The 14,548-nt window shown below is 45.9% G+C and overlaps 1 protein-coding gene across 1 annotated transcript in view; it reads left to right on the plus strand.

The window, feature by feature from the left end:
* Positions 1-5,110: 5,110 nt before the first annotated feature.
* Positions 5,111-14,548, plus strand: part of LOC147095702 (collagen alpha-1(XI) chain-like) — a 126,961-nt gene continuing 117,523 nt past the window's right edge. Inside the window, exon 1 of the mRNA XM_085973695.1 lies at positions 5,111-5,193. Within this exon, the coding sequence (XP_085829821.1) occupies positions 5,111-5,193 (83 nt within the window). The remainder of the gene's footprint in view (positions 5,194-14,548) is intronic.

Genomic DNA, 14,548 nt, shown 5'->3' on the forward strand with positions numbered 1-14,548 from the left:
TCTGTTACAGTGTGTTACAGGGAATCTGTTACAGTGCTTTACATCGAACCAGTTACAGTGCATTACAGGGAATCTATTACAGTGTGTTACAAGGAAACGGTTACAGTGCTTTACAGAGAATCTGTTACAGTGCATTACAGGGAATCTATTACAGTGTGTTCCAGAGAATCTGTGACAGTGCATTCCGAGAATCTGTTACAGTGCGTTACAGGGAATCTGTTAGTGTGTTACAGGGAAACTGTTACAGTGCATTACAGGGAATCTATTACAGTGTGTTCCAGAGAATCTGTTACAGTGCGTTACAGAGAAACTCTTACAGTGCGTTACAGGGAGTCATTTACAGTGTGTTACAGGGAATCTGTTACAGTGTGTTACAGGGAATCTGTTACAGTGCGTTAGAGGGAATCTTTTGCAGTGCATTACGGGGAATCTGTTACAGTGTGTTACAGGGAATCTGTTATAGTGCATTATGTGGAATGTGTTATAGTGCGTTACAGGGAATCTGTTATAGTGCGTTACAGGCAATCTGTTACAGTGTGTTACAGGGAATCTGTTACAGTGCATTACAGGGAATCTGTTACAGTGTGTTATAGGGAATCTGTTGCAGTGTGTTACAGGGAATTTGTTACTGTGTGCTTAGGGAATCTGTTACAGTATGTTATAGTGACTCTGTTGCAGTGCGGTCCTGGGAATCTGTTACAATGCATTACATGGAATGTGTAACAGTGTGTTACAGAGAATTTGCAACAGTGCTTTATAGGGAATCTGTTTCAGTGCATTAAGAGAATCTGTTACAGTGCATTACTGGGAATCTGTTACATTGCTTTACATGGAATCAATTACAGTACATTACAGGGAATGTGTTACAATGTGTTACAGGGAACTTGTTGGAGTGAGTTACAGGCAATCTGTTACATTGCGTTACAGGGAATTTGTTACAGTGTGTTTCGGGAAATCTGTTACACAGTGTGGTACAGCCAACTTGTTACAGTGCGTTACAGGATACTTGTTGCAGTGTGTTACAGGGAATCTATTAAACTGTGTTACAGGGAATCTGTTACATTGCGTTAAGGGAGTCTGTTACAGGGTGTTATAAGGAATCTGATACAGTGCGATCCAGGGAAACTTTTACAGCGTGTTACAGGGAATCTGTTACATTGCGATCCAGGGAATCTGTTACATTGCCTTACAGGGAATCTGTTACTGTGCGATCCAGGGAAACTGTTACAGTGTGTTACAGGGAAACTTTTACAGTGTGTTACAGGGAATCTGTTACATTGCGATCCAGGGAATCTGTTACAGTGCCTTACAGGGAATCTGTTACTGTGCGATCCAGGGAAACTGTTAGTGTGTTACAGGGAATCTGTTACAGTGCGATCCAGGGAATCTGTTACAGTGCGTTACAGGGAATCTTCTACACTGCATTACAGGGAACCTGTTACAGTGCATTACAAGGAACATGTCACAGTGTGTTAAAGGGAATCTGTTACTGTGCGATCCAGGGAATCATTTATAGTGCTTTACAATAAATCTGATACAGTGCATTACCGGGAATCTGTTACAAGGTGTTACTGGGAATCTGTTACAATGCTTTACAAGGAACAGGTTGCAGTGTGTTACAGGGAACCTGTTACAGTGCGTTAAAGGGAATCTGTTACAGTGCGTTACAGGGAATTTGTTACAGTGTGTTACAGGGAATTTATTACAGTGCATTACAGGGAATCTGTTACAGTTCATTACAGGGAATCTGTTACAGTGCATTACAGGGAATCTGTTACAGTGCGATCCAGGGAATCTGTTACAGTACGTTACATGGAATTTGTTACAATGTGTAACAGGGAATTTATTACAGTTTGTTACAGGGAATCTGTTACAGTGCGTTACAGGGAATCTGTTACAGTGTGACCCAGGGAATCTGTTACAGTGTGTTGCAGGGAATTTGTTACAGTGTGTTACAGGGAATTTATTACAGTGCCTTACAGGGAATCTTACTCTGCATAACAGGGAATCTGTTTCAGTGCATTATATGGAATCTGTTACAGTGCATTACCAGAAACATGTTACAGTGCGTTAGAGGGAACTTGTTACAGTGTGTTACAGGAAATCTGTTACAGTGCGTTACAGGGAATCTGTTACAGTAACTTACAGGGAATCTGTTATGGTGCGCTACAGGGAATGTGTTACACAGCTTTACTGTGAATCTGTATAATTGCATTACATGGAATTTATTACAGTTTGTTGCTGGGAATCTGATAATCTGTGTTAATTGGCATCTGTTACAGTACGTTACAGGTGAGCTGCTACAGAGTGATACTGGAAATCTGTGACATGACGTTTCAGGGTATCTGCTACACTGCATTATAAGGAATCTGCAACAGTGATTACAAGGAATCAACTATAGTGTGCCACAGGTAATCTGTTACAGTTCATTACAGGGAAACTATTGCAATGTGTTTAATGGAATCTGTTACAGATCCTTACAGGAATCTGTTAGTTACTTAAAGGGAATCGTTTATAGTGTGTTACAGGGAATCTGTTACATTGCATTACAGGGAATATGTTACAGAGTGCTACAGGGAACTTTGTCACAGTGCATTCCTGTGAATCTGTCACAGGGCATTACTGGGAATCTGTTACAGTGCGTTATAGGGAATCTGTTACAGTGCGTTACAGGGAATCTGTTACAGTGCATTACAGGGAATCTGTTACAGTGTGACCCAGGGAATCTGTTACAGTGTGTTGCAGGGAATTTGTTACAGTGTGTTACAGGGAATTTATTACAGTGCCTTACAGGGAATCTTACTCTGCATAACAGGGAATCTGTTTCAGTGCATTATATGGAATCTGTTACAGTGCATTACCAGAAACATGTTACAGTGCGTTAGAGGGAACTTGTTACAGTGTGTTACAGGAAATCTGTTACAGTGCATTACAGGGAATCTGTTACAGTAACTTACAGGGAATCTGTTATGGTGCGCTACAGGGAATGTGTTACACAGCTTTACTGTGAATCTGTATAATTGCATTACATGGAATTTATTACAGTTTGTTGCTGGGAATCTGATAATCTGTGTTAATTGGCATCTGTTACAGTACGTTACAGGTGAGCTGCTACAGAGTGATACTGGAAATCTGTGACATGACGTTTCAGGGAATCTGCTACACTGCATTATAAGGAATCTGCAACAGTGATTACAAGGAATCAACTATAGTGTGCCACAGGTAATCTGTTACAGTTCATTACAGGGAAACTATTGCAATGTGTTTAATGGAATCTGTTACAGATCCTTACAGGAATCTGTTAGTTACTTAAAGGGAATCGTTTATAGTGTGTTACAGGGAATCTGTTACATTGCATTACAGGGAATATGTTACAGAGTGCTACAGGGAACTTTGTCACAGTGCATTCCTGTGAATCTGTCACAGGGCATTACTGGGAATCTGTTACAGTGCGTTATAGGGAATCTGTTACAGTGCGTTACAGGGAATCTGTTACAGTGCATTACAGGGAATCTATGACAGGGCATTAGACGGAATCTGTTACAGTGTGTTACGTGGAATCTGTTACAGTGCATTACTAGGAATCTGTTTCAGTGCATTACAGGGAATCTGTTACAATGTGTGACAGGGAATCTATTACAGAGCTTTACTGGGAATCTGTTTAATTGTATTACATGGAAGTACTGTGTTGCTGGGAATCTGATAATCTGTGTTAAGTGGAATCTGTTACAGGTGAGCTGCTACAGAGTAATACAGGAAATCTGTGACATGTCGTTTCAGGGAATCTGCTACACTGCATCACAAGGAATCGGCAACAGTGATTACAGGGAAGCAACTACAGTGTGTCACAGGTAATCTGTTACCGTGCATTACAGGGAAACTATTGCAATGTGTTTAATGGAATCTGTTACCGATCCTTACAGGAATCTGTTAGTTACTTAAAGGGAATCGTTTATAGTGTGTTACAGGAAATATGTTACAGTGTGTTAAACGGAAACTATTACATGGTGTTTAATGGAATCTGTCACAGATCATTACAGGAATCTGTCACATTTACTTAAAGAAAATCTTTTACAGTAGGTTAGAGGGTATCTGTTATATTGCATTCCTGGGAATCTGTTAATTTGCTTTACAGGGAATCTGTTAGTGTGTTACAGGGAAACTTATAGAGCGTTACAGGGAATCTGTTACAGTGCGTTACAGGGAATCTGTTACAGTGCGTTACAGGGAATCTGTTACAGTGCGTTACAGGGAATCTGTTACAGTGCATTACTGGGAATCTGTTACAGTGCATTACTGGGAATCTGTTACAGTGTGCTACAGGGAATCCGTTACAGTGCATTACTGGGAATCTGTTACAGTGCGTTACAGGGAATCTGTTACAGTGAAATAAAGGGAATTGGTTACAGAGCATTACCAGGAATCTGTTACAGTGCATCAAAGGGAATCTGTTACAGTGCATTACAGGGAATCTGTTACAGTGCATTACTGGGAATCTGTTACAGTGTGCTACAGGGAATCCGTTACAGTGCATTACTGGGAATCTGTTACAGTGCGTTACAGGGAATCTGTTGCAGGGCATTACATGGATCTGTTAATTTGCATTACATGGAATCTGTTACAGTGCGTTACGGGGAATCTGTTACAGTGCGTTACAGGGAATCTGTTACAGTGTGTTACAGGGAATCTGTTACAGTGAAATAAAGGGAATTGGTTACAGAGCATTACCGGGAATCTGTTACAGTGCGTCAAAGGGAATCTGTTACAGTGCATTACTGGGAATCTGTTACAGTGTGTTACAGGGAATCTGTTACAGTGAAATAAAGGGAATTGGTTACAGAGCATTACCGGGAATCTGTTACAGTGCGTCAAAGGGAATCTGTTACAGTGCGTTACAGGGAATCTGTTACAGTGCATTACTAGGAATCTGTTTCAGTGCATTACAGGGAATCTGTTACAATGTGTGACAGGGAATCTATTACAGAGCTTTACTGGGAATCTGTTTAATTGTATTACATGGAAGTACTGTGTTGCTGGGAATCTGATAATCTGTGTTAAGTGGAATCTGTTACAGGTCAGCTGCTACAGAGTAATACAGGAAATCTGTGACATGTCGTTTCAGGGAATCTGCTACACTGCTTCACAAGGAATCGGCAACAGTGATTACAGGGAATCAACTACAGTGTGTCACAGGTAATCTGTTACCGTGCATTACAGGGAAACTATTGCAATGTGTTTAATGGAATCTGTTACCGATCCTTACAGGAATCTGTTAGTTACTTAAAGGGAATCGTTTATAGTGTGTTACAGGAAATATGTTACAGTGTGTTAAACGGAAACTATTACATGGTGTTTAATGGAATCTGTCACAGATCATTACAGGAATCTGTCACATTTACTTAAAGAAAATCTTTTACAGTAGGTTAGAGGGTATCTGTTATATTGCATTCCTGGGAATCTGTTAATTTGCTTTACAGGGAATCTGTTAGTGTGTTACAGGGAAACTTATAGAGCATTACAGGGAATCTGTTACAGTGCGTTACAGGGAATCTGTTACAGTGCGTTACAGGGAATCTGTTACAGTGCGTTACAGGGAATCTGTTACAGTGCATTACTGGGAATCTGTTACAGTGCATTACTGGGAATCTGTTACAGTGTGCTACAGGGAATCCGTTACAGTGCATTACTGGGAATCTGTTACAGAGCATTACAGGGAATCTGTTACAGTGCATCAAAGGGAATCTGTTACAGTGCGTTACAGGGAATCTGTTACAGTGCATCAAAGGGAATCTGTTACAGTGCGTTACAGGGAATCTGTTACAGTGCGTTACAGGGAATCTGTTACAGTGCATTACTGGGAATCTGTTACAGTGTGCTACAGGGAATCCGTTACAGTGCATTACTGGGAATCTGTTACAGAGCATTACAGGGAATCTGTTACAGTGCATCAAAGGGAATCTGTTACAGTGCGTTACAGGGAATCTGTTACAGTGCATCAAAGGGAATCTGTTACAGTGCGTTACAGGGAATCTGTTACAGTGCGTTACAGGGAATCTGTTACAGTGCATTACTGGGAATCTGTTACAGTGTGCTACAGGGAATCCGTTACAGTGCATTACTGGGAATCTGTTACAGTGCGTTACAGGGAATCTGTTGCAGGGCATTACATGGATCTGTTAATTTGCATTACATGGAATCTGTTACAGTGCGTTACAGGGAATCTGTTACAGTGCGTTACAGGGAATCTGTTACAGTGTGTTACAGGGAATCAGTTACTGTGTATTATGGGGAATCTGTTACAGTGCGTTACAGGGAATCTGTTACAGTGCGTTATGGGGAATTAGTTACAGTGCGTTATGGGGAAGCTGTTACAGTGCATTACAGGAAATCTGTTGCAATGCGTTACGGGAATCTGTTGCAGTGCATTACAGGGAATCTGTTACAGTGAAATAAAGGGAATTGGTTACAGAGCATTACCGGGAATCTGTTACAGTGCATCAAAGGGAATCTGTTACAGTGCGTTACAGGGAATCTGTTACAGTGCATTACTGGGAATCTGTTAGTGTGTTACAGGGAATCTGTTACTCTGCATTAATTGGAATCTGTTACAGTGCATTACAGGGAATCGGTTACCGTGCATTATGGGAATCTGTTACAGTGCGTTACAGGGAATCTGTTACTCTGCGTTAATTGGAATCTGTTACAGTGGGTTACATGGAATCTGTTACAGTGTGTTACTGGGAATCTGTTACAGTGTGTTACAGGGAATCTGTTATAGTGAAATAAAGGGAATTGGTTACAGAGCATTACCGGGAATCTGTTACAGTGCGTCAAAGGGAATCTGTTACAGTGCGTTACAGGGAATCTGTTACAGTGCATTACTGGGAATCTGTTAGTGTGTTACAGGGAATCTGTTACTCTGCATTAATTGGAATCTGTTACAGTGAATTACAGGGAATCAGTTACTGTGCATTATGGGGAATCTGTTACAGTGCGTTACAGGGAATCTGTTACTCTGCGTTAATTGGAATCTGTTACAGTGTGTTACTGGGAATCTGTTACAGTGTGTTACAGGGAGTCTGTTATAGTGCATTACAGGGAATCTGTTAGTGTGTTACAGGGAATCTGTTACAATGCATTACAGGGAACCTATTACATTGTATTACAGGGAATCTGTTTCAGTGCATTACAGGGAATCTGTTTCAGTGCATTACAGGGAATCTGTTACAATGCCTTACAGGAAATCTGTTGCAGTGCGTTACAGCGAGTCTGCTATAGTATGTTACAGGGAATCTGTTACAGTGCGTTATATGGAATCTGTTACAGTGCGTTACAGGGATCTGTTAGTGCGTTACAGGGAACCTGTTACAGTGTGTTACATGGAATTTGTTACAGTGCATTCCAGGGAATCTGTTACAGTGCGTTACAGGGAATCTATTACAGTGCGTTACAGGGAATCTGTTACAGTGCGTTACAGGGAATCTGTTACAGTGCGTTACAGGGAATCTATTACAGTGCGTTACAGGGAATCTGTTACAGTGCATTATGGGGAATCTGTTACAGTGCGTTATGGGGAGTCTGTTACAGTGCGTTACAGGGAAGCTGTTACAGTGCATTACCGGGAATCTGTTACAGTGCATTATGGGGAATCTGTTACAGTGCGTTACAGGGAATCTGTTACAGTGCATTACAGGGAATCTGTTACAGTGCATTACAGGGAATCTGTTACAATGTGTTACTGGGAATCTGTTACAGTGCGTTATGGGGAATCTGTTACATTGCGTTACAGGGCAACTGTTACAGTGCATTACAGCGAATCTGTTACAGTGCATTACAGGGAATCTGTTACAGTGCGTTACGGGGAATCTGTTGCAGTGCATTACAGGGAATCTGTTACAGTGCGTTACGGTGAATCTGTTACAGTGCATTACAGAGAATCTGTTACAGTGCATTACTGGGAATATGTTACAGTGCGTTACGGGGAATCTGTTACAGTGTGTTACGGGGAATCTGTTACAGTGTGTTACAGGGAATCTGTTACAGTGCATTACAGGGAATCTGTTACAGTGCATTACAGGGAATCTGTTACAGTGCGTTACAGGGAATCTGTTACAGTGCGTTACATGGAATCTTTTACAGCGCATTACAGGGAATCTGTTACAGCGCATTACAGGGAATCTGTTACAGCGCGTTACAGGGAATCTGTTACAGTGCATTACAGGGAATCTGTTACAGTGCGTTACAGGGAATCTGTTACAGTGCGTTATGGGGAATCTGTTACAGTGCGTTGCATTACAGGGAATCTGTTACAGCGCGTTACAGGGAATCTGTTACAGTGCGTTACAGGGAATCTGTTACAGTGCGTTACAGGGAATCAGGTACGGTGCATTACAGGGAATCTGTTACAGTGCATTACAGGGAACCTGTTACAGTGCATTACAGGGAATCTGTTACAGTGCGTTACATGGAATCTGTTACAGTCCATTACAGGGAATCTGTTACAGTGCGTTACAGGGAATCTGTTGCAGTGCGTTACAGGGAATCTGTTACAGTGCGTTACAGGGAATCTGTTACAGTGTGTTACAGGGAATCTGTTACAGTGCATTACAGAGAATCTGTTACAGTGCCTTACAGGGAATCTGTTACAGTGCATTACGGGGAATCTGTTACAGTGCATTACTGGGAATCTGTTACAGTGCGTTATGGGGAATCTGTTACAGTGCGTTACAGCGAATCTGTTACATAGCGTTACAGGGAATCTGTTACAGTGCATTACAGGGAATCTGTTACAGTGCATTACTGGGAATCTGTTACAGTGCGTTACAGGGAACCTTGTACATTGCGTTACAGGGAATCTGTTGCAGTGCATTACTGGGAATCTGTTACATTGCATTACAGGGAATCTGTTACACTGCATTACAGGGAATCTGTTACAGAGCATTACAGGGAATCTGTTACAGTGCGTTACAGGGAATCTGTTGCAGTGCGTTACAGGGAATCTGTTACAGTGCGTTACAGGGAATCTGTTACAGTGCGTTACAGGGAATCTGTTACAGTGCATTACAGTGAATCTGTTACAGTGCCTTACAGGGAATCTGTTACAGTGCATTACGGGGAATCTGTTACAGTGCATTACTGGGAATCTGTTACAGTGCGTTATGGGGAATCTGTTACAGTGCGTTACAGCGAATCTGTTACATAGCGTTACAGGGAATCTGTTACAGTGCATTACAGGGAATCTGTTACAGTGCGTTACAGGGAACCTTGTACATTGCATTACAGGGAATCTGTTGCAGTGCATTACTGGGAATCTGTTACATTGCATTACAGGGAATTTGTTACACTGCATTACAGGGAATCTGTTACAGAGCGTTATGGGGAATCTGTTACAGTGCGTTACAGCGAATCTGTTACATAGCGTTACAGGGAATCTGTTACAGTGCATTACTGGGAATCTGTTACAGTGCGTTACAGGGAACCTTGTACATTGCATTACAGGGAATCTGTTGCAGTGCATTACTGGGAATCTGTTACATTGCATTACAGGGAATCTGTTACACTGCATTACAGGGAATCTGTTACAGAGCGTTACAGGGAATCTGTTACAGTGCCTTACAGGGAATCAGGTAGAGTGTGTTACAGGGAATCTGTTACAGTGCATTACAGGGAATCTGTTACAGTGTGTTACAGGGAATCTGTTACAGTGCATTACAGGGAATCTGTTACAGTGCATTACACGGAATCAGGTAGAGTGTGTTACAGGGAATCTGTTACAGTGCATTACAGGGAAACTGTTACAGTGCATTATGGGGAATCTGTTACAGTGTGTTACTGGGAATCTGTTATAGTGCATTATGGGGAATCTGTTACAGTGCATTACAGGGAATCTATTGCAGTGCATTACAGGGAATCTGTTACCGTGCATTACAGGGAATCTATTACAGTGCGTTACAGGGAATCTGTGACAGTGCATTACTGAGAATCTGTTAGTGTGTTAGAAGGAATCTTGCATGTTACGATTTGTGTTATGGGTTGAATCGAGAAGATTTTCCACGGGCTGTCACAACATACTAGCCTTTGCTGCTGGCTAGACCTGTGCCACAATCACCATGGCAACGGCTGAGGGACATTTTCAGAGGCTGGGATTGAAAGAGGTTGAGTTAGGAGATGGGGCGCCAAGTCTCGAGGGGTTGGCCCCCTTGACCCTGTGCTCCCAGCTGGGAGCCGTGTTCTCAGGTAATGTGGTCCGGACACTCGGGGCGAAGGCGTTGTGGTCCTCTCTGCGGCCTGCACTAACTGGGCGCACAGTTCCCCACTGTCAATTTCAACACAATTAACAAAAGACAGTATTCACAGCACAGAAACAGGCCATTCGACCCAACTGGTCCATGCCAGTGTTTATGCCACACACGAGCCTCCTCCCACCCCTCTTCATCTCACCCTATCCAGCATACCCTTCTATTCCTTTCCCTTTAAATGCATCTCAGCTATGCCACGTGGTATCAAGATCCACATTCTAACCACTCTTTCATATTTGCATTTCTATAGCACCTTTCACGGCCTCAGGACGTCTCAATGCGCTTTACAGTACTATTTGAAGTGTGGCCACTGTTGTAATGTAGGCAACGTGGCAGCCAATTTGCACACAGCAAGCTCCCACAAACAGCAATGAGATCATTGATCCAGATAATCTGTTTTTAGTGATGTTGGTTGAGGGATAAATATTGGCCCCAGGACACCGGGGAGAACTCCCCGTGCTCTTCTTCGAAATAATGGCCGTGGGGTCTTTTACGTCCACCTGGGAGAGCAGATGGAGCCTCAGTTTAAGGTCTCATCCGAAAGATGGCGCCTCCGACAGAGCAGCACTCCCTCAGCCTTACATTTAGATTTAGAATGGGACTTGAACCCACGACCTTCTGACTCAGAGGCCAGAGTGCGACCCACTGAGCCATGGCTTGAGCATGGTGGCATCGATAAAATAGGAAGAGACAAGTGAGGAGGCGACAGAGGGAGCACGGCTGGGGGGCAGGGAAGCTTCTCCACCCAACCCCTCTGGCTCCACTGGCCGTTGATGAACTTGAGCTGGAGGGTACTTTCACCATCCATAAACATAAGCTCATCCAGAACTCAGCTGTCCGTGTCCTAACTCGCACCAAGTCCCGTTCGCCCATCACCCCTCTGCTCGCTGACCTACATTGGCTCCTGGTCTGGCAACGCCTTGGTTTTTAAAATTCTCACACTTGTTTTCAAATCCCTCCATGGTCTCGCCCCTCCCTATCTCTGTAATCTCCTCCAGCCCCACAACCCCACGAGATATCTGCGCTCCTCCAATTATGGCCTCTTGAGCATCTCCGATTATAATTGCTCAACCTCTGGTGGCCGTGCCTTCTGTTGCCTCGGCCCTAAGCTCTGGAAATCCCGCCCTAAACCTCTCCACCTCCACCTCTCCTTCCTCCTTTAAGACGCTCCTTAAAACTTACCTCTTTGACCAAGCTTTTGGTCACCTGCCCTAATATCTCCTAATGTCGTCTTGCTGTCAAATTTTTGGGGGGTAATCTTTCCGGTGAAGCGTTTTACTACATTAAAGGCCCTAGGTAAATGTAAGTAGTTGTTACCAGGGCGGAACATCACTGGTTAAACAGCACAGTCTGAACTCCCCGTTTCTCTGACTGGAAGCCAAATCCTGGCTGGGAGCCTTGGGTGCTGGCGGGAAGGCTGCCGAGCTTCCTTGGTTAGTCGAGCGTGTGATCATCTGCTCTTCTGCCCCTGAGAGCCGGGCCTGGCCGCTGTCCCAGGGCCGCTGTCTGTTTTACCGGGTAGCCTCCTCGAGCTGCTTACTTCCCGGCCTGGCTACCTTGGGGTGGGGCGGGGGGGGAGGCAGTGCGATCGAAGGGCTGCTCGGGAATTAAGGTTGATGTTGAGATGGGGGGAGAGGAGGAGGGGTTGTGGGGTGGGGGCGGGGCGTGGGGTGATTTATAGGGCCGAGGAGAATGCCAGAGATCGCTGAATGGAAAACTGAAAGTTGGCGTGGGGTCTGAAGCAGAGAGAGAGAGACACACACACACAGGTGGATAGAGCCAGAGAGTGAGTTAACTATCTCACTGCTGGGAGCTGCAGAGATCCAGCTCGCACGCTCAGCCCCTGACCCCTGACCCCCAACCCCACGTGCAATCCAACCAGGCCCACCTCTGTCCTTACCCACAGGCCAACCGTTCCTGCAAGGCTCACCGGCTAGTGATTTACGATCCGGGTTAGATTCCGTACGTTGGCTCAGTGGTCTCACTCTGACCTCTGAGAGAGCGAGAGACCTGCATTTATGTAGCACCTTTCACCACCTCAGGATGTTACAAAGCGCTTCGCATTGAATGGGATACTTTTTAAAGTGTAATGTAGGAAACACGGCAGCAAATTTGCACACAGCAAGCTCCCACAAACAGCAATGAGATAACGACCAGATAATCTGTTTTTTTAGTGATGTTGATTGAGTGATATATATTGGCCCCAGGACACAGGGGAGAACTCCTCTGCTTCTCTTCGAAATAGTGCGGGTTGGATCTTTTACGTCCACCTGAGGGTCTTGGTTTAATATCATATCCAGAAGATGGCACCTCCGACAGTGCGGCACTCCCTCAGTACTGCCCCTCCGACAGTGCAGCCCTCCCTCAGTGCAGCCCTCCCTCAGTACTGTCCCTCCGACAGTGCAGTACTCCCTCAGTACAGCCCCTCTGACAGTGCAGCACTCCCTCAGTACTGCCCCTCCGACAGTGCAGCGCTCCCTCAGTGCAGCCCCTCAGACAGTGCAGCGCTCCCTCAGTACTGCCCCACCGATAGTGCAGCGCTCCCTCAGTACAGCCCCTCTGATAGTGCAGCGCTCCCTCAGTACTGCCCCTCCAACAGTGCAGCGCTCCCTCAGTACTGTCCCTCCGACAGTGCAGTACTCCCTCAGTACTGCCCCTCCGACAGTGCAGCGCTCCCTCAGTACTGTCCCTCCAACAGTGTAGCGCTCCCTCAGTACTGTCCCTCCGACAGTGCAGTACTCCCTCAGTACTGCCCCTCCGACAGTGCAGCGCTCCCTCAGTACTGTCCCTCCGACAGTGCAGTACTCCCTCAGTACAGCCCCTCTGACAGTGCAGCACTCCCTCAGTACTGCCCCACCGATAGTGCAGCGCTCCCTCAGTACAGCCCCTCTGACAGTGCAGCGCTCCCTCAGTACTGCCCCTCCAACAGTGCAGCGCTCCCTCAGTACTGTCCCTCCGACAGTGCAGTACTCCCTCAGTACAGCCCCTCTGACAGTGCAGCGCTCCCTCAGTACTGCCCCTCCAACAGTGCAGCGCTCCCTCAGTACTGTTCGCCGACAGTGCAGCATTCTCTCAGTGCAGCCCCTCCAACAGTGCAGCGCTCCCTCGGTGAAAATGTACAGGGGGTGTAAGTTGGTGTCTGGCATTAGTGAGTCGGCAGCCCTTCTACGCCTGCCCCAGTTTCTTTTCCACAGGCTTCATTAGGAAAGAAAAGTCCATAAAGACGGGCTGCCGATTGGCTATCGCCCGTCTAGTGCTGCCGCCGAAGTCGAATTTCACCCCCACGAATGTCGGGTGTTGAGAACACCTCCTACTGACTCTATTGCTATCCACCGACCCCCTTTCCCCTTTATTCTTTAAATAGTATTTGCCCCCACTCCACCCCTCCCCCCCCCCGCCCCCGGCCAGGTATGCTGCAAGTGGTAGAGGTGCTATAATTGGCCTCAGTACACCTCGGGGTAGAAAGAGAGGGGGGGAATTCCCTGTTCTTGATTGTTATGTAATGATTCCACACCGCCCCCCTCCAACCCCCACTGACCCTACCAACTGAAAAGTGTATTTGCACCAATGGTGAACAAGTACAGGCTGTGATGCACCCCACAGCCAAATAGCTGACTGAAGCACCAGTGTAAATCGCGTGCGTGAAGCATGGCTGCGTTGAGAGAGTCGCAGAGGGCGTCTGCGGCCTGTGGGATTGGAGCCCAGCACACATCAGCACATTTGGGGTGTGGGGGGGGGGCGTTGATCGGGGGAGAATATTAAATGGGGAGGGCGGGTGGTTGGGGCAGAATGAATGAAAGAACGAAGCAACGTACCGGGGGGGTCAGAGGTCAGAAGGCATCCGCCATCTTGAGCAAAGCTGGGAAGGAGCTGATTTTGGTTGGAGATGAGGCCGGGGGGGGGGTGGGGGGGCGGGGAGCAGTGAGGCCAGTTTGCGGGATTCAGTGGTTGGGGGGTTGGTAGAGAGATTGGAGAGGCCGGGGGTGGTGGGGGGGGGAGTGGCGGGCAGAGGGAAAACATCCCTTGCTCTAAATCCCGCAGGGTCGTACACCTGGAATTGGGGTCGGCCTGCCCTGGGCCCACTGCCTCCTCCAGCCTGTCTGGAGCACAGACTGACGGGGTTTGATATTACGGGCAGGCAGCTGAAAAGCACTGGGCAGTCACTTAAAGGCACAGTCCGCTCTCTCTCATTCTGGAACTTTCCTGTCTGAAAGCTGCTGGCGCAGCTAAAACGGCAAGTTTCCTGTCAG

Source organism: Somniosus microcephalus, unplaced genomic scaffold (assembly GCF_052327205.1).
Source record: "Somniosus microcephalus isolate GS21.2 unplaced genomic scaffold, FLI_Smic_1.0 unresolved_chr1, whole genome shotgun sequence".
NCBI classification, from domain to species: Eukaryota; Metazoa; Chordata; class Chondrichthyes; order Squaliformes; family Somniosidae; genus Somniosus; species Somniosus microcephalus.